This window comes from Aspergillus fijiensis (genome assembly GCF_003184825.1).
Source record: "Aspergillus fijiensis CBS 313.89 unplaced genomic scaffold BO72scaffold_18, whole genome shotgun sequence".
Classification (NCBI taxonomy): Eukaryota; Fungi; Ascomycota; class Eurotiomycetes; order Eurotiales; family Aspergillaceae; genus Aspergillus; species Aspergillus fijiensis.
The window spans coordinates 575,074-593,509 of NW_024468994.1; the positions used below are offsets into that span (position 1 = coordinate 575,074).

Below are 18,436 nucleotides of genomic sequence, written 5' to 3' on the forward strand. Positions count from 1 at the left end.
TTCACCCACCAGCACCAAACCTACTCTCTTTCCTGATCATATATTGACTCCTCTCATACGAGCTTCTGTTTCGCTTCACAATTCATTTGGAGTGAATTCTGCATCTCCAACTTCTCATCCTGTCGCAATTGTTGAGGTATGCCGCTACCGCTGCTATTATTGCTCAAGTGTCCTGCGGCGGCCCAAACCCCACGAAACCTCCTCCGGGGTTCTTCCTCACCACTCACTGCTCTCCCACCCTCCCTTTTCCCATAGACCACCACCCAAGACCTTCCCCACCCGACACTAATCCATCCGATCTTGAACAGGTGCTCACCATCCTTTGGCCCCTCCTAGAATCGCCCCTCAGTTCCAGAATTCCCTTCCCCTCCCGAGAAAATATTCGACGTGTTCGCGTGCGAGCGGGTCGGACAATAATCGCCTGAGCGAGGACGTGGATCGGTTATAACCTCACCTCTCTGGTTTTCGCTCAAACACTCAACCCGAAAAGTCTTATAATATAGTCGCGATGGAGGGTCAGGGTGAAAACGACGAGCTTTACCCTATCGCCGTCCTTATCGACGAGCTGAAGGTATGATAGTCACCATTGACTCCGCTATTGTCCCCACGTGCGGGCACTGTCGGTCCTGACACTCGATCAATCCAGCACGACGATGTCCTCCTCCGTCTCAATGCTATTCACCGCCTCTCCACCATTGCCTTGGCTCTAGGGCCCGAGAGAACCCGGGAAGAGCTGATCCCATTCCTCGACGGTTAGTCCCCAATATGCGAGAGATGAACGGTGTCACATAGAATGCGCCTAACCTTGCGTTCACAGACTCTGTCGAGGATGAAGATGAGGTTTTGACCGCGTTAAGTGAGGAGCTTGGAAACTTCACAGAATATGTTGGTGGCCCAGAGTACGGGCATGTACTTCTCTCCCCCCTCGAGAATTTGGCCGCTATTGAAGAACCTCTGGTCAGAGAAAAGGTACGGACTCGCGAACGCCTTTACCGGGATCTTTGAATACCTGTTCGATTCATGCTGATGGCTTTGCAACCAGGCCGTAGAATCTCTTAACAAGATCGGAGAGCAGCTGTCCGAGAAACAGATTGAAGAATATTTCATTCCGATGGTTTTGCGCCTGTCGAAAGCCGACTGGTTCACCTCGAAAGTTTCCGCGACTGGGCTCTACTGTGTCCCATATAGGAAGGCTTCGCCCACACTACAGCAAACCCTCCGTCAATACTATGGAAGCCTCGTGCACGACGACACACCAATGGTGAGAAGACAATCAGGAAACAACCTCGCCAAGTTCATCAAGGAACTGAACACCCAAGTTGTTATCGATGAAATGATACCCTTGTTCCAGCATCTCGCCACCGATGAACAGGATAGCGTGCGGCTGCTTACTGTGGATGTGCTTATCTCGATTGCGGAGGAAATCCCCAAGGAGCAGCAGCCCAGCCATGGCGTTCTTCTGACCTCATTGAGGAATCTATTTGAGGACAAGAGCTGGAGAGTTAGATACATGGTTGCCGACCGTTACGAAAAGGTTCGTTGACTACAGAACCTAGCCCAGCCGCAGTTGACTGACAAGGGACATAGATCGCCAAGGCCGTCCACGACGAAGTTGTCACTCGTGACATGGTCCCTTCGTTTGTTAAGCTTCTGAAAGACACGGAAGCTGAAGTCCGCACCGCTATTGCCGGCCAGATCCCAGGTATTAGCGCCGCATCTTGTAACAATTTCGACAGCTGACTCTGGAATAGGCTTCTGCAGCTTGATCGATCGTGATACATTGCTTAATGAGATCATGACGAGTGTTGAAGATCTCGTGTCGGACCCCTCTCAACACGTCCGCGCAGCACTGGGAACTCAGATCAGTGGCCTTGCACCTATCCTTGGCAAGGAGGAGTAAGTGCATATGCTTGAATGCTAGCCTTTTTACTACTCGTTCATTAACGCTGCTTAGGACTACTGCCCATCTCCTTCCGATGTTCTTGCAGATGCTCAAGGATGAATTCCCGGATGTTCGTTTGCATATCATCTCCAAGCTGGAGTTGGTTAACAAAGGTGAGCGAGTATACGCCATGGCAAGACATTAAGTCCATTGACTAACCAAACCAGTCATTGGCATTGACCTCCTGTCCCAGTCTTTGCTGCCGGCTATTGTACAGTTGGCCGAAGACAAGCAATGGCGTGTCCGACTGGCCATCATCGAATATATCCCTCTGCTTGCCAGCCAGTTGGGCGTCAAGTTCTTCGATGAGCAGCTGAGCGATCTTTGCATGGGCTGGCTCGGCGACACAGTCTTTTCCATCCGTGAGGCTGCCACAACGAACTTGAGGAAGCTCACGGAGGTCTTCGGCGTTGATTGGGCCAAGGGATCCATAATCCCCAAAGTCATGGCCATGGGCCAGCACCCCAACTACCTCTACCGGATGACCACGTGCTTCGCCATCTCCGTACGTGAACTCTTGACCTCTCTCAAATCTAGCTACTAACCTCTGTGTAGACTCTTGCCCCAGTTGTATCGATGGATATTATTGAGAACTCGATTCTCCCCATCTTGGACAGACTCGTGTCGGACGAGATCCCGAACATCCGTTTCAACGTTGCCAAGTCCTACGCTGTATTGATTGATACCCTGCGACGCCTGCCGGCGGAAGGAACCTTGACAGAGCTCGAAAAAGCAGGACAGACTGCCAGCCCGTCGCCGCGGGGTCAGGAACTCATCCAACAGAGAATTCTCCCTAGCCTGGAGAAGCTGCAAGGCGACGATGATGTCGATGTGCGGTATTTTGCGACCACTGCCGCTGGCGGCCACGAGGAAGTTATGCAGACTTCACCGTAGGCTTAGCACCATGGGCGCGTGAGTGGGTACTAATATCACGGCACTCCCGCGGATTTGGGTGGAATTCCAGTTTTTGTCCAACTTAGAAACAGTCAGAAGAGCCTGGCTGGTATGAAATGCTTGATGGCGTTCTCCCTGTAGAGTCTTCTTGGTCGACGATCAATAATCCTGCAAAATCAGATCCCGGTACTTTTTTTTCTCTACTCTGATTCTGTATCATGAACCTTGCTGTCTGAGCCCGACAGGCAATGAAGTGGGTGGATGATAGGGGCGTAATCAAGCTCGGTGTCCTATAAATCATGTGATCCCACGTGTATCTCCGTAAAGCCGATGGCGCGATTAGACAGGCATCGGTTTATTTTTCAAACCACATTCACGTGTGGGAGTCCTCTTTAGCGCAGAAGAGCAAGCTGGTTTATGACCGTTGTTCAATTGCCTACTCCTCAATTCCACCCCTTGACCTTCACCCATTGCGGCCGTCGACACCATGACCCTCTCCTGGCCCTGGCATTTTATCACTCTCTCCGATGCAGAGAAGGAGCAGCGTCGCGAGCTCCTAGACCTACGGGGTTCTTACGCTCAATACTCAATGCTAATCGCCATTGTTCTGGTGCGGTTGTATGTATGGGCATCTCAGCCTGGATCCGAGCCCTCCAAGCCCAATCGACGCAAGCCTTCACCCAAGTCTTGGCTGGACTCTCCCCCCTTTGTGGGATGGATTGAGACACGGCGACAGTACCTAGTCTGCTCAGTGTGGCTAGTGTGGCTTTTGAGTCTCTGCATATGGAATTCTGGTGAAGGTATGACCGTTTCCTCTTACCTATGCTATGTCTATAGTTTGAAGCTACATCCGTGATATTACCATTACCGAACCCGTGATTTGTCGCTCAGCGGATAGTATTCCCGCCGCTTAGGAATATCACAACATGGATACACAATCCACAATTTATCAACGAATTGCAACTAACTAGTCTCCAGACTACCTTCATCTCACCAAGTCCCTCGGACATGTCGCTCTCTCTCAGTTCCCTTTCCAGGTTTTGATGTCGCCACCCCTTTATCTCACCTCCAAGCCGGCTTCCCCTTCTCTTATTTCCGTGCTTACCGCCATCCCCCAGCCCACCATCAATGCCTATCATCGACTCTTTGGTCGCCTGGTTATTGCACCCCTACTATTTGGCCATGCCCTTCTCTACGACTCTTTCTTCCTGCAATCCAGCCACCCGGACTTCGGGGTCTTGTTTCTGAAGCGTATCCGCGATGCAGACGTCCAGTGGGGAATTCTGGGCGTGATTGCGGTCACATCCGTGGTGCTGTTTGCTCGTCCAGCCGTGAAGCCTCGGTGGGCTCTGAGCTTGAGGAGCGGATCTGGATCGGCTAAGATGCGACAGCAGGTCTTCTGGGCGGTGCATGTTGGCTTGGTAGCGATACTGGGGATCGCAGCGTATTCGCATGTGGAGTGGGCCAGGATGTATATGATTGAGGGCTTGGTGGGGAGTATGGCTAATGTGGGTTGTGGGCTTTTGCTCTGAGTATAGGCCATGTTGTCATTTACTCTTAAAAGAACTTTTGAATTTCGAGAGACTACTCATGGTAGGCTGGGTCTCGAACGAGTGTGCGTGCATCATAGTATGTCCTTGGTTCAGCTTTATCTGGCTGTGAAGCATCATGGTGGTAGAAGTAACTAGAGTATGGCTTTAAGCGAGCGCTTTTGCTCACCGTGCGAGATGGCCTTCTGAAGGTTGTGCAGGAAACTCCTGCCTACACTGTAGGTGCAAAGAGACCGAATTCTTCCATGAAAAGAAATGACAGAGAAAGCATTTGTCGCAGAAATTTGATTATGACAAGGCTGTAAGATGGAGATAACATATACCGACCTACTACCTAGTATTGATAATTCTTGAAACAAGAATAAAAACAAGATCTGGGCTCGGCTTGATTGTACGGGCAACCGATGGGCCGGGCCTACCTAATCTTGATTGGCCTGTGCTCCAGCCTTGAACTTGATTGCCCGAGGGACCGCCTGTACAACTCTTAGTACTACTAGTTCCCATAATACCTTGCCAACGCTCGTTTTCTGGTCTTTACCATTTAATTGTGCTTGAGTTGAAGTCTCCTCCAAAGTATACCTACCTATTATAGTCTTACACTGTCTGAATTCGCCTTTTGTCTGTGTCTCAACGACCTCAATTGGGCAACATCTAGCTGTGAACAAGTGTGTTGACACTACGCTAAATTGCCATCTACTTCCCCGCAGTGTTGACAATAGATAAACAAAGCCACAGCTGGGTATCAGCCAAAGCTGAGGTCGTCCTTCGATGCACGACCTCTAATACTAACAGCAGAATGCGATCTCAACGGCTGGTAGTCTGGCTAGGAACTTTCATCCTTGTTTCAATCGCTCTAATCTTCGTACGAAGCTCCAATTCCTCTCCAGACACATCGAGCTTTTCGCCCTTGCCTGATCCCCGTCCATCAGCCAATTTACAACGGCCCGAGGTCCCGCCAAACGAGCAGCTTCTTCAGCAATCAACGTATCACAAAGCCTCGACGCCTGCAGGGAAGCATCCGATCGCTGCATTAAGCGAGGATGCAGGTCAAGAATGGGACCAAGTACGGTCCCGCCAATCCAAAACTCTGTCCCAGGCTGTCAAAGAATACCGCCGCCGCTATGGAATGCACCCTCCACCGCACTTCGACAAATGGTTTCATTTTGCGCAATCCAAGGGGGTCCAATTGATCGATGAGTATGATACCATTTACCACTCCCTCCTCCCGTTCTGGGCCCTGAGCCCGAAGACTATCCGTGGGCGGGCCCGCGAAACCCTCGGCTTCGACAACTCCATGATCGGGGTCTTGATCCGGAATGGGACCGTTACGCTGGCCGAGGGAGGAACCGATGAACAGAAATGGCAGCGGAGTGCTACGGTGCAAATGATCAAGAGCTTTGCAGAGTACTTACCCGACATGGATCTTGTGTTTAATGCCCATGACGAACCACGAGTGATTGTCCCGAGTGAGGACCTTCAGCGGCTGGTTACGGCTGCCCGAGAGCATGCTATTCCAGATGCGTCCCTAACTGAGACGCCGAAGAATGCATGGTCCGATCGACCTGCGGACATGAACAAAGGCGACCGGATCGATGAGGTGCGCACCACGCGTTTCAGTCGGTTCTCGCATCAGTCAACATGGAGTTATTCGCGATCATCATGCCCGGTCGACTCTCCCGTCCGGTCGCTTGATGAAGAGCCATTGGATAATATTGACTCCTACGCTCAGGGCGAGCTAGGATTCATCGCGAACACGACCGCCTTCTCGGACATCTGCAACACCCCTTCTCTAAAGTATACGTACGGGTTCTTTGATCGGCCCAACACATTCGAGGTCGTTCATGATCTGTTTCCTGTCTTTTCCCAGAGCAAAATCTCCAGCTACCAAGACATACTCTATCCAAGTCCCTGGTACTATGCAGACAAGGTGCCTTACGAGGCTGCCCGGGACGTCAATTGGGAAGCCAAACTGGATAAGATGTATTGGAGAGGATCTACCACAGGAGGATATTCCCGAGCTGGCGGCTGGCGGCGTCAACATCGGCAGCTGTTCGTGCGGAAAGTCATTGCCCGGGACACCGCTAAGGTACTCGCTAAGCAAGAGGATAGCCAGTGGACACCCACCGAGATCGATCGATCATCCTTGGACGACTTATTCGACATTCAATTTACGTACATTGGACAATGTGACGCGGAAGACTGCGCAGCGCAAAAGGAATACTTTGGAGTTGCAGAACCCGTTGACCAGCAGGATGCCTGGGCCTATCGACACTTGATCGACATCGATGGCAATGCCTTTAGCGGCCGTTTCTATGCCTTCCTACGAAGCAAGAGCTTGGTATATAAGATCTCAATCTTTCGCGAATGGCACGATGAATGGCTCAAGCCTTGGGTTCATTATGTTCCATTGCGGTTAACCGGAGACGATTATTTGGAAGCTGTCCGTTACTTCGTCGAAGATGAGGACGGGAAACTCACAGCCTCGAAGATCGCTCAAACCAGCCATGAATGGGCGCATAGAGCTCTTCGCTCGGACGACATAGAAGTCTGGTTCTTCCGATTATTGCTAGAGTAAGTACGCCCCTCGTTGCGTGTGCATTGGCAGCTCCTGACCTTGAGGTGTGATTTTAGGTATGGACGTCTTGTCGATGACAATAGGGAGAGTCTGGGGTTCTCGCTGTAACATGCGTGTGTCCTTTGAGTGTGATCCTCTCATGTCATTTTATGCTTTGATGTACTGTACCCATCTGTCTTATGATATCCCTAAGTGTTTTAAATAGAGTCTCTACGGAGAAACGAACTGTCCCTCGTGCTTGTCTTCCAATCTGCGGGAGATATAAGCATACAATGACTTCATCAGTGTAGATGGAGCTTCCCCTTCATATGTGGGTTATTCGCTCTGCAATGCAAAAAGGTGGTGCATCCCGAGTGAAACAAGCCCCGGGGGAGCCGGCGATTATTACGTAGTGCATTGCAACTTTTTCCATTGAAAATTACATGTGGGCGGGTTCGAAGTGGGCAACGGCGGGTCAACGGCGCACCATGACTGGCAGCGGCGGACACTGCCCAAACCGCCTATCCACGGGTGGTTCATTTAGTGCCCGTTAGACTACAGAAGTAGTAAGATTAGGAGCTCTCGTAGGGTCTTTTTTCCCTTCTGCTGGATTAGTTACCTCGGAGCTTTTTCTCCTTCGATCACCCTTATCTACTTACTTCTACCATCGGACGGTGTCTCCTTCTCCCCTTTACCTCGAGCTTTTTCTTTTGGTTCGAATAGTCGCTGTACAAACAATTGTTTCAGCCCTCCATCTGAAGCCCGCCTGGGCAGACCAAAGTCATACTTCAGTCAGTCATTATGGCATCGATACTCGGATTCGTGGGATCAAGTGTGATCTTCCTTTACGGGCTTTTCAGTCTTGGGCTCTATGGATTCCGTGCTGTAAGCAAAGGCTATTTCTTCAGGAAAACCACGGAGAAGGAGACCCTCGAACTGCAAATTGGTAAGTGACACCTAATAACTGCCTCGTCTTGGAGACTTCTCGTCTTGCTCGATGCTCACTGCGTGCTTTCGCCTCCATCACAGCTCGCAATCGACTCTGGGACCTTTCACAGAGCTTCTCAGGCCTCCGTCACCATATCCATACTCTGCCGAGCGGGTTCCAATTCCACTATGTCTGCAATGACGGCCCCGGACAGCAGACCGCCACCGACCCACAGAAGCCGCTGGTTGTGTTCATCCACGGGTTCCCCGATAGCTGGGCCATCTGGCGCCATCTTCTCGCCTCACCCGCTCTTCAACATGCGGCCACTCTAGTCGCGGTCGACTTGCCCGGCTATGGTGGTAGCGATCGGCTTGATCGATACTCAGCAACGAAAGTGCTCGAGAATCTGACCGAGTTCGTGATTGCGATTCGGGCCAAGTACGGAGCTGACACGGATACCGCGGTGCGGCAGCGTAAGGTTATTATTGTCGGACATGACTGGGGGTGTGTGCTTTCAACCCGACTGGCGTCTGAAGCTCCTCAACTGGCGGATCGGTTTATCCTGACGAATGGACCAATTGTACGTTCCCCCTTGAATAGGTCGCATTTTCATTCGAGCTAACAGCATGTAGCCTGGTCTCACCCGGGCGAACATTGCCCGCCGACTTTCTTCCTCCCTTAAGATGCTCAAGACAGCACTGCGCGACCCGATACACTCCCGCGCGACGCTTTGGAAAGTGGCCCAGACTCTGCAGCCTGTTGGTCGACAGTTGCTCCGCTCCGGATACATCTTTGCTATGAAACTGCCCTTGTTCCTGGTTCGGTATCTGGGCCGAGGCGGCAACTACTCGTTCCTGAAACTCATACACCGCGCATCGTACGGTCAACAGGAGTTCTCCTCTCGGGATGCCGCAGAGTGCATGGCTAGCACTGTAGGCCCGTCCGTGGCGGAATGCCAAACCCAAACCGCGGAGGGCGACACGTATCCTGCGTTCATAAAAGAAGACCGTGGGCAATTGACCTTCCAGCATATGACCGCCTACTACCGGGACAACACAGCGTTCGCGCGCTGGAACAAGTCAATTGAGACGATCGCGCACCTTCACGGCATCGAAGACGCGAAGGCAGTCCACCGCACCAGCAGCGGTGCTGGTCTGTTCGCCGATGGACCCAAGGGGTCCCTGAAAGCTAGTGCAACCGTCATTTGGGGAAAGGCCGACATGGCTTTGGAGCCTGCATTGTGCCTGGATGGTATTGCGGACTACCTGGTGCGAGACAGCCAAGTTATCGTGGTGCCGGGCCTGGGCCACTTCACCCCATTGGAGCGTCAAGGCCAGCTTGCCTTGGAGAAGGCGATTCAATGGACTGTGGAGGGTGAGAAGGAGGATATTGGAGCAGTTCTGCAGAAGTGTTCTCCCAAGGCGGTGGTGACTGCTCGCAAATAGACATGGATTATTCGACAGCCTATACTGAAGCGGGTCCATGATTGATTTTTGAACCTCTGGTTTGCTTGGCTTATCTGTCGCTAGGCACTGAAATAGACTGAAATTAGTCTAGGCTCTGGTCTATACACCTATAATCAGACTAGTGTAGTCTGAATCTTCTTCCGCATGGTTACTTCGCATCTGTCTATTTTTTACGAATTGCACGGGGACTTCGTACGAGAAAGCTTCCGAACTCGGGGGAAACCTGCATCTAACCAAGAACAAGGTGCTGCAAGGGGGTGCGGAAAGGAAAGTCAATTGAGATTTCGAGATTGAGGTTCTAGGTCTGTGCTACACACAAAATTCTTCCTGGCGCTGACAGGATCGAAAACGAGATCTAAGATTATGACTATTATTATTGTTATGGTTAGGAATTAATTAAAGGGGGCTTGGTGTCAAACTGGTACCGTGTCAGGGCTGGGCGTGAGCGGGGGTTTGAAGGCACTAACTCAGAGAGTAGTAGTATAGTAGAAAGAGAGAGAGCGAGAAAGGTTGAGAGGGTGAGAGGGTGAGAGAACGAGGAAAGTGACTCTCGGCCGCGTGCAGCTAAGGCTGCGCTGCGCTGAGTGCGCACTGCACTCAGGTGAGCTTTAGTGCTATTCCTAGTCTATTATTCCCTGTTCCCACTTCCCACTTTCCCGCCCCGTCCGTCCGTCTTCTCCATCTCCAACTACGTACTCCGTACTCCGTACCTGTCTGTCTGTCTCTTCTGGTCTTTGCGCATCCTCAGCACGCCCAGTGCAGCTTGAATTGATCTCGATCGTTTCTACTTGATCCTACACTCGCTCAATTCCGCATTTCTCATTTCAGTTCGTGTTCTGTCATTCGATCCTATTCGACGGAGTATGGCGTGGTGGTAGAGCACCCGCACGGCATGCTAATTGGGGAAACCGCCTGAGTGTTCCAGTTCGAGGTTCGTCTATGCGGTCGGGTGGGGTTGGTTTGGTTCCTTTGGCTCCCTAACGTCAGTCAATCTTTCATTTGAGTGAGGGGGATCCTCGTTATCCTCCTTCTCCTCCTCCGCACCCGTACTACGGTACCGTACCTACCACTAACTAACTTAGATTAACTAAGTTGACTGACTTACTGACGACGACCCCCCCCCCGTCGCAGCACCTCGAAAGGTGCACCTCGTGCCCCAAGCTCCTTTTTCCGCTTCTTTGTCTCTTCTTCTTCCCTTCTTCTACCTTCGCTCTCGTTGTATTTGGTCGCTTTTTCTTATCGCTATACTTGTCCTCATTGCTGGTCCATTCTACGGACTGCGCGGCGTTGACCACTAGCCGCAATGGCGCTCGCCGAAAGCGCTGTGTACTGCACGGTATGTTTGTTCCCTTACTACGGAGGTACTTCCCCCGTTCCATTTCCGTCACCCAATTTACTGATCGTCCGTTATGACTTCTAGCTCCTGTTGAGTGATCATTATCTTCCGGGTATTCTCATGGCGCCTTCTATTCTAACATACTGTTGGAGTCGTTCTCTCTGATTGTCCGATCTTCCTTTCCTATAGGTGCCGTGGTGCTTGCACATTCCCTGCGCGACAATGGGTCAAAGGCCAAGCTCGTTGCGCTCTACACTCCTGATAGCTTGCAGCCGGCCACCATCCAGGAACTTGAGGTATGCGTTTCGCACATATCAATCTCATTTCTTCTCTTTTTGAGCTTTTCATGCAAAGATCGTCCATAGCTCCGTCTGGAACGTTGCTGAAAGAGTCCTTGACCTAGATTGTGTACGACGAAATAATTCCTGTGAATCCGCTGACCAACCTGACCCCGGCAAATCTTTGGCTTATGGACCGACCGGATCTTATTGCCACTTTCACCAAGATCGAGTTATGGCGCCAAACACAGTTCAAGCGCATTATTTACCTCGATTGCGACATTGTCGCGGTCAGAGCTCCCAATGAGCTTTTGGAGTTGGATGTCGACTTCGCGGCCGCTCCAGATGTGGGCTGGCCTGATTGCTTCAACAGTGGGGTCATGGTGCTTCGTCCCAGCTTGCAGGACTACTTTGCGCTGAGAGCGCTTGCGGAGCGAGGCATCAGTTTCGATGGCGCCGATCAAGGGTTGCTGAACATGCACTTTCGTGATTGGCATCGGCTGAGCTTCACGTATAATTGCACTCCCAGCGCCAACTACCAGTACATTCCGGCCTACAACCACTTCCAAAGTACTATCAGCATGATTCATTTCATTGGCGCTCAGAAGCCGTGGAATATGGGCCGACAGGTGCAACCCGTGGAGTCCCCGTACAACAAATTGCTCGGACGTTGGTGGGCTGTGTATGATAGTCACTACCGTCCGGTTGTGAGCGTGAGTATCTCAGTTTCGTGCTCAAGGTCCTGACAGCTAATGCTGGTACAGATACCTGTTGATGTAACGGGGAAAAGGTTTCTTACGGCGCAGACTCAATTGGGAGGCTCGACGGGAGAGAGGGCGGCGCTGACACATGGCCAACGTTATTCATATGCTCAAGATCTTGCAACTACGGCTGCGCATGCCAATGCGCCGCACTCGCAGAGATCACACCCAGGACAAGACACAGAGCCTTTCTCGGAGCCCCAACAAGCAGTGCCAACTGAGAATACTGGCTCGGTTTCTCATTATGCATCCTATGGCACTTCTGAGAGCTCGGATACACATGTCCCTCAGCAGAAGTCTATCGAGTCAGCGGGAGCTGGAACCTCTCAGGGAAGTACATCGCCGGGTCCAGAGCAACACACAGCTGGACAGCACGAGGAGCCACATTATGACGAACCGCATCATGATCTAGGTCGACACGACACGGTTTATCAAGACACGCCTTACTCGGGTGGATCCTATCATGAGTCAGGATACCACGGTGCGCATGGTACAGCAGAGGAAGAAGCACATCACGGGGACAGAACCCACAGGGTTGAGCACCAAGAGAAAACACCCCACTCTCAGACACATCGTTGGGAGGCGCAGCATGAGCACACCCACCACGAGACAGGACACCATGGGGCAGGTCACCACGGGGAAAGTCACCACGGGGTAGAGCACCAAGAGAGACATGTACACGTCCCCCCTCCTTTTCGGAGTGCGGTTCCGCAATACGTCCGTGGAGAAGAGCATGTAGCGGCATATATCCACCCGCACTCTAATCAGACCACCTTTGCTGTACAAACTGAACCAGCTTTCCAGAGACAAGAAGGCAGTGTACAAGAGGCCTCGCCAAAGCCGTGGCAAGAACAAGCCCACCATTACCAGCAACCAGCAGAACCTCTTCCTGATCCGCAACATGGTCCACCGTCACCCAAGCCAGAAGCACAAACCTTTGAGCCTCCGAAAGCCGAATGGGATGCATCAAGGTACGTCTGTTTGACGAGCACCACTGTTTCAAGCTGTTACTAACATACTGTAGGGAACCCCCACCACTGAACACCAAGCCAGAGGGCTTTGCTTTGGAGACGAAAACATATACCATGTCAGAGGACCGGCAACTTTTCCAACCGCCCCCGTCCTATCCGGAAGCGCCCAAGAACATGTATTATGAAGTGCCTAGCAAGAAACCTGAGCCAGAAAAGCTTGCGCAGCTGTTCCCGTGGGAAAACAATGCTCCCAGACCGACCCGTGTATTTCCCGAAGACGACCAAACCTCGATAAGTACTATCCCGCGGTCTCTGCTGGAATCGACAGAAGGGGAGCCTGGCCCATCGTCACAAACGCGAGACACGACTTGGACATGGACTTCTGAAGAGCCGGCTGAATCATGGGAACATTATACTCGTTCCAATGCTTGGGACGAGGTCCCAGAAATTCAGCGCTATATATCTTCTCTGCAGCAGACTCGCAAAGGTCGGGTTCAGGTTCTCACGGGAGGCTCTTCAAGCACGGAAGCAAGGGATGTGCGGATTACGGACTTCCCCAGCGAGCAAGAACGGCCCAGCCTGCCCGTCACCCCAGCGCCCATCCGTCGGCGATCTGGCGAACTCTCCCCCTCTGATAACGACCTACTACCCTCAGCAGAAGGCGTGCCAAGCCAGGAGGACTGGGTGGGTATTACGGTCGATGCCTTTCTACAACTCCTTCGAGTGACGTACTTATATTGGAAATTTACAGAACCCTTCAGCCGGCCTCGAAGAGCTTCGAATACGTCGGTCCGAAGTCTTGGATCATCCAGATTTACTTTTCGAACGGATATTGAGCAGCAGATCGACTACTTCAGATCAAGTGCCTCCAAGCGAACGAACTAATGATTGATTGATTATTCTTTTCTAAGCATCGTTCTAGCAATGTTGATCATAGTTTAGCCTCTTCTTATCCTCGCAGACTTGCGCTACATTCTGCTCTTTTTCTATTACTTCATCACTCCATTTCGCAGTATGCATATTGTTCCTTCGCGATCATCATTGTTAAGCATTGGCATCTGTACAGTACCCCACGTGAAATTATGCATGTGCATTGATAGCAGTGTAAGTTCTTAAGCAGGTGCAAAGTCTCAGACTGTCATATGCCTTTGCATGAGGAGTTGGTTTTGTGCTTATCGTTATGTGGCATTGATCAGCGTCAATCTGTACTTCCATGTTAATGATCGGTCTGACTGCGTCTGAGTTCAAATTAGTGAGTTATGTTTCTACAAAACAAGTTGTTCCCCATCTGTCACTCCCAGTAGTAATCTCGAGAATGTGATGATGTTCGATATGCTAGAACGAAAGTAGAACAACATCAAGCAACAGGTAGTGACCTCAGTAGTCGATTCGAACTAGGGTTGATGCCTTCTGATGCCTGAGGCGGGAACCCCTCCATGTGACGTCCCAACGGACGAATGAAGTGGCGGGCACAATTTCAAAGATTGTATCTCCACCACCGTCGGACTCTTTGCGACTGACGTACCAACCAACCTCTTCACCAAGATTTTTGCTTCATTTTCTCGTCGACCACCCCACTGCTGATTAGCGGTCGATTTGCGCCAGGCGTTTACCGGATACTTCCATCAAAAGCATAGACTTTGTTCCTTTTCATTCTACACTTTTTTTTTATTTTCTATTGTGCCGCATACGAGGGGTGAAACTCATAACCAACCGCCAAAATGTCGACCACCGTGGAAAAGGTAGGATCTCGCTTCCTGAACGACAACCGTCTAGCTCCCAGTGCATTCTGCTAACGCTTGGTACTCGGTTTAGATCAAACAAATCGAAGATGAGGTTCGCGCCCCCTCTGCCCTCGCTTGACGACAGCGCTGCGCCAGGATGTGCACACTGACCGGTTTCCCCTTCCAGATGGCCAAGACGCAGAAGAACAAGGCTACGGCCTTTCACTTGGGTAGGATGCGATGATGTTTCCCGGAGCCAACTCGGGACGGGCGCTGACGAGAACCGTGCAGGTCAATTGAAGGCTAAGCTTGCGAAGCTGAAGCGAGAGCTGTTGACTCCGACCGGAGGAGGTGGTGGCGGCGGTGGTGGTAAGTAGTAGTCGTGGTGTTTCCCATGTCTTCCCGTGGAGAGAAGCGCTTGACACTGACACGATGATTTACAGCCGGCTTCGATGTTGCCCGTACCGGTGTCGCTAGTGTGTACGTCCTATCTATCCATTGAATCGAAAGAAGTACTTGTGGTTGGAATGACGAATGACTTATGCTGACATGGTTCGGGGGTAGTGGCTTCATTGGTTTCCCCTCCGTCGGAAAGAGTACCCTGATGAGCAGACTGACGGGGCAGCACTCGGAAGGTTGGTTTTTCTTTGTCCCTACATAACGGTAGCGAGGGTCGCGCTGGGCCGAGGCACATAATCGCTGACAATGACGACTTTGTGATATAGCTGCCGCTTACGAGTTCACGACTTTGACGACTGTGCCCGGACAGGTCATGTACAACGGTGCGAAGATTCAGATTCTCGATCTGCCTGGTATTATTCAGGGTGCCAAGGATGGCAAGGGTCGTGGTCGTCAGGTCATTGCCGTGGCCAAGACCTGCCATCTGATCTTCATCGTGCTGGACGTTAACAAGCCGCTGCACGACAAGAAGATCATCGAGAACGAATTGGAAGGGTTTGGCATCAGAATCAATAAGCAACCCCCAAACATTGTTTTCAAGAAGAAGGACAAGGGTGGTATTGCCATCACGAGCACGGTTCCCTTGACGCATATCGATAACGACGTAAGTCTCTTTCTTTTTTGGGGGGGCTTACAGTGTAGTCGCTGATGCAGCGCAGGAAATCAAAGCCGTCATGAGCGAGTACAAGATCTCCTCCGCGGACATTTCTATCAGATGCGATGCGACCATCGATGATCTCATTGATGTGCTGGAAGCCAAGAGTCGCGCCTACATTCCGGTGGTGTATGCTCTGAACAAGATCGATGCGATCACGATCCAGGAGCTGGACCTTCTGTACCGGATTCCCAACGCCTGCCCCATTAGCTCTGAACACGGATGGAACGTTGACGAGCTGCTGGAGATGATGTGGGAGAAACTCAACCTGCGCCGGGTCTACACCAAGCCCAAGGGCAAGACGCCGGATTACACGGCCCCCGTCGTTCTAAGAGCCAACGCCTGCACGGTCGAGGACTTCGTAAGGATTCTCCACATGATTAACACTTTCTGAAGGGGTCTGGACGTTCTAACGCGCAAACCAGTGTAATGCTATTCACCGTACGATCAAGGACCAGTTCAAGCACGCTATCGTCTATGGCCGCTCCGTCAAGCACCAACCGCAGCGTGTCGGTCTGTCACACGAGTTGGGAGATGAAGATATCGGTCCGTGCTTCTCCTTTTTACCCGTCATATTGGGATCTCCAAAGCTAACTTTAGTGGTTCTAATACAGTGTCCATCGTCAAGCGCTAATCGAGTCCGAACGCCATGTCAACCCTCCTGGAAGAGGATCCGCCCCTTAAGCGGAGCAGCGCAGTGGCGAATCGTGCACTCGAGCATGATCAACACAAATCGACTGTGGATTAAGGGGGAGAGGGGGGAAAGGGGGAGAGCTTTGTGTTTCTCCGCTAAGTATAAAGCGCCCTCAAGAAAGAGCCCGGCCCTTGTGACAGATGATTTCCGTGAGATGGACCATAGGAATTGTGATTGGGGGAGGAGGAAGGAGACGGATTTGCGCACGGGCAGCATTGGAGAAGTCTGCCAAACGCCGCCCTGGGGAAAATCAACTCTCTACTCGTCAGGGACCTTCCCCCGGACCATGAGTCAGGATGAAGTTTTTTTTTCTTTCCCCTTCGCCGCCCCTGATGATAGAGTGTTTTTGATGCGCAATCCCGGTTTAGGAAGACGAATGTCTGAGTGATTTGATCGCTTGGTCAAAGGACGGAATGGACAGAGATGAAAATCTAAGACTGGACATAAGCTGGAATTTCTTTTAGGATTTTACTTATTTCTTGGGGATTAGCAAATACTTTAGGACCTGTCGATATATATCTACTATTTTCTTTTACTCTCTTCGTTCTTCCTATCCAAAACGTGCACTCGGGAGCTTAGTACGAGACTCTGATTGATTAGACTTCACATTTTTCCTCTTGTGCTTTTCGTGAGGATTCTGGTGATCCTGTTTTGATGGTGGCGGGCATTGATTCTAGACCCCCGATCCTGAGGACTATTCCCAGTCTGTAGATACCAACTACTTAGTCCTGTAGTGTAGTTACATCCAGTATTTCGGCCCGGATGGACCGCTTTGACAGTGGTGAGCGAGGAGGAATGACGTTCCTAAAATTAAAACCTCGAGGCCAAGTTTTGTTTTTTTTCTCTTTAGTCTGTATTCGGAAATGAGGATATTCATACTACTAATAATGATATAATCAAAAAAAGCAAAGCCCCAAAAAAAGGAGGTATTAGTTCTATCAACTACCTATTAACTAGGTAGCTACTAGCTACACTAGCTACAACTAGCTCGGCTAGTGAATATGACGCACGTCCGTCCGCCTACTATACCTTAGATCGTACCTACTCTCCCTCTTTTCGCCAATGGTGTTTGATTGTTTTAATTTGGTACTTCTCCGTTGTGGGAATGACTAGGTGGATTGCTTTGATCTTTTACCTTCTGAGGCGTGAGGGCAAGTGTTTACGCTTTTGATTTCCCTTTTCTTTCTTTGGGCGTTGATTGGATCTGAGACTCCATTTTTCGAGACTGAACGAGGCCAGGACGTGAGGACCGAGGAGGAGCTTGGAGCTGAGGATCGGAACGTCGACGTAATGCGTAAATATGGTGATCGAATTCCGTTCCCCCCCCCCCCCCAAATAAAAGCACGGATCCTATAGCTAAGGAGGCTATGTATCATTCAATATGTCTAAATATGTCCAAGTGGGGATCGGAACTTGTCTATATAGTCGTGAATCAGGGGAAGGGGAGGTAGGGTGCCTGGGGGTGGTATCTAGTATCTTCGGATGCATACTTTCGCGTCTTATACATCTTGTGCCTGGCAGATAAGGAAGGCATTGGAGGGGTTGGGGGTCGGAAAAGTGTGTTTATCTTGCAGATTTCTACGATGTACTATCTTCTATGTACTGTATTGTAGGGAGGGGGAAGAAAGTTAAGCATTCTGTCTGCTCTTATGCTTTGGATTGGAGGTGGACGTGGAGGTTGAAGGGGGGGGGGGGGTCTATTCCGCTGCTCATGCTCCGTGCATCCCTCCCTCCTCATCTAGGATGATAAGCCCCAGAATCCAATTCAAAAGTTTATACATGTAAAGGGATCGCTACGTTCGACCCCAACGATCACTTGGTGGTCGAGTTTGTATACCATTTTTCAAGCCGGAGAGGTACAGTAAGGTAGTACTGTAGTCAGGGAGTAGAGTAGGTGGGTTTGTTTCTCTTTCCTCCTTGATTTGTGTTGCAATTCGATTGTCAATTTTGGTTTTTCTTTCGCGTCTTGCGGCCGGGCCCGAAAAAAACCCACAGTGAATAATAGACAATCATCTGAACTGATCAATCAATGGGCTTGAGACTGCGTTAAGAGTAACTACCAGGTGGTCTAGGAAGATGGGGGGGGGGGGGCTAGTCAGTTGGTGGATAGGGTAGGTTAGGTTAGATGCTGGACTGGGATCTGATATGGTAAAGAAAATCAAGTTGGTAAGGTATTTACCGGAGTCTAGTACTGTTCTGTAAAGCTCGTGACAACATTTGAATC

At 50.9% G+C, this 18,436-nt stretch overlaps 6 protein-coding genes across 6 annotated transcripts; all 6 read left to right on the forward strand.

Moving 5' to 3' along the window:
* Positions 1-54: 54 nt before the first annotated feature.
* Positions 55-3,107, forward strand: BO72DRAFT_447378 (protein phosphatase 2A structural subunit TPD3). Its single transcript, XM_040944524.1, has 9 exons — positions 55-571; positions 647-752; positions 818-969; positions 1,043-1,534; positions 1,588-1,702; positions 1,752-1,896; positions 1,955-2,055; positions 2,110-2,447; positions 2,498-3,107. Exons 1-9 carry the CDS (start codon positions 509-511, stop codon positions 2,834-2,836), a joined length of 1,851 nt encoding a protein of 616 aa, XP_040802335.1. The 5' UTR covers positions 55-508; the 3' UTR covers positions 2,837-3,107.
* Positions 3,108-3,206: 99 nt separating this feature from the next.
* Positions 3,207-4,444, forward strand: BO72DRAFT_447379 (putative metalloreductase Fre8). Its single transcript, XM_040944525.1, has 2 exons — positions 3,207-3,636; positions 3,815-4,444. Exons 1-2 carry the CDS (start codon positions 3,324-3,326, stop codon positions 4,366-4,368), a joined length of 867 nt encoding a protein of 288 aa, XP_040802336.1. The 5' UTR covers positions 3,207-3,323; the 3' UTR covers positions 4,369-4,444.
* Positions 4,445-4,894: 450 nt separating this feature from the next.
* BO72DRAFT_447381 (putative capsule-associated protein CAP1) lies at positions 4,895-7,182 on the forward strand. The gene is made up of 2 exons (XM_040944526.1): positions 4,895-6,957; positions 7,018-7,182. Exons 1-2 carry the CDS (start codon positions 5,183-5,185, stop codon positions 7,067-7,069), a joined length of 1,827 nt encoding a protein of 608 aa, XP_040802337.1. The 5' UTR covers positions 4,895-5,182; the 3' UTR covers positions 7,070-7,182.
* A 339-nt stretch (positions 7,183-7,521) lies between these two features.
* On the forward strand, positions 7,522-9,661 carry BO72DRAFT_447382 (alpha/beta fold hydrolase). Its single transcript, XM_040944527.1, has 3 exons — positions 7,522-7,886; positions 7,970-8,448; positions 8,501-9,661. The coding sequence occupies exons 1-3, from the start codon at positions 7,742-7,744 to the stop codon at positions 9,311-9,313; spliced, it is 1,437 nt and encodes a 478-aa protein (XP_040802338.1). The 5' UTR covers positions 7,522-7,741; the 3' UTR covers positions 9,314-9,661.
* A 771-nt stretch (positions 9,662-10,432) lies between these two features.
* Positions 10,433-13,967, forward strand: BO72DRAFT_81255 (glycogenin). Its single transcript, XM_040950738.1, has 6 exons — positions 10,433-10,670; positions 10,755-10,782; positions 10,860-10,966; positions 11,074-11,661; positions 11,713-12,680; positions 12,734-13,967. Exons 1-6 carry the CDS (start codon positions 10,638-10,640, stop codon positions 13,563-13,565), a joined length of 2,556 nt encoding a protein of 851 aa, XP_040802339.1. The 5' UTR covers positions 10,433-10,637; the 3' UTR covers positions 13,566-13,967.
* Positions 13,968-14,401: 434 nt separating this feature from the next.
* BO72DRAFT_467946 (GTP-binding protein RBG1) lies at positions 14,402-16,152 on the forward strand (the record flags this gene model as incomplete). Its single annotated transcript, XM_040946871.1, has 10 exons — positions 14,402-14,422; positions 14,496-14,516; positions 14,592-14,634; positions 14,696-14,773; positions 14,848-14,884; positions 14,969-15,039; positions 15,130-15,467; positions 15,523-15,879; positions 15,944-16,064; positions 16,133-16,152. 10 exons carry the CDS (start codon positions 14,402-14,404, stop codon positions 16,150-16,152), a joined length of 1,107 nt encoding a protein of 368 aa, XP_040802340.1.
* Positions 16,153-18,436: the final 2,284 nt, after the last annotated feature.

Coding starts and splice junctions, on each gene's coding strand:
- BO72DRAFT_447379 (XM_040944525.1), top strand. CDS start 3,324: ATGACCCTCTCCTGGCCCTGGCATTTTATCACTCTCTCCGATGCAGAG. Junction 3,637..3,814: donor CATATGGAATTCTGGTGAAG/GTATGACCGTTT, acceptor ACTAGTCTCCAG/ACTACCTTCATCTCACCAAG.
- BO72DRAFT_447381 (XM_040944526.1), top strand. CDS start 5,183: ATGCGATCTCAACGGCTGGTAGTCTGGCTAGGAACTTTCATCCTTGTT. Junction 6,958..7,017: donor TTCTTCCGATTATTGCTAGA/GTAAGTACGCCC, acceptor GTGTGATTTTAG/GTATGGACGTCTTGTCGATG.
- BO72DRAFT_447378 (XM_040944524.1), top strand. CDS start 509: ATGGAGGGTCAGGGTGAAAACGACGAGCTTTACCCTATCGCCGTCCTT. Junction 1,897..1,954: donor CCTATCCTTGGCAAGGAGGA/GTAAGTGCATAT, acceptor AACGCTGCTTAG/GACTACTGCCCATCTCCTTC. Junction 2,056..2,109: donor GCTGGAGTTGGTTAACAAAG/GTGAGCGAGTAT, acceptor TAACCAAACCAG/TCATTGGCATTGACCTCCTG.
- BO72DRAFT_447382 (XM_040944527.1), top strand. CDS start 7,742: ATGGCATCGATACTCGGATTCGTGGGATCAAGTGTGATCTTCCTTTAC. Junction 7,887..7,969: donor GACCCTCGAACTGCAAATTG/GTAAGTGACACC, acceptor CCTCCATCACAG/CTCGCAATCGACTCTGGGAC. Junction 8,449..8,500: donor TCCTGACGAATGGACCAATT/GTACGTTCCCCC, acceptor AACAGCATGTAG/CCTGGTCTCACCCGGGCGAA.
- BO72DRAFT_81255 (XM_040950738.1), top strand. CDS start 10,638: ATGGCGCTCGCCGAAAGCGCTGTGTACTGCACG. Junction 11,662..11,712: donor ACTACCGTCCGGTTGTGAGC/GTGAGTATCTCA, acceptor ATGCTGGTACAG/ATACCTGTTGATGTAACGGG. Junction 12,681..12,733: donor GCCGAATGGGATGCATCAAG/GTACGTCTGTTT, acceptor AACATACTGTAG/GGAACCCCCACCACTGAACA.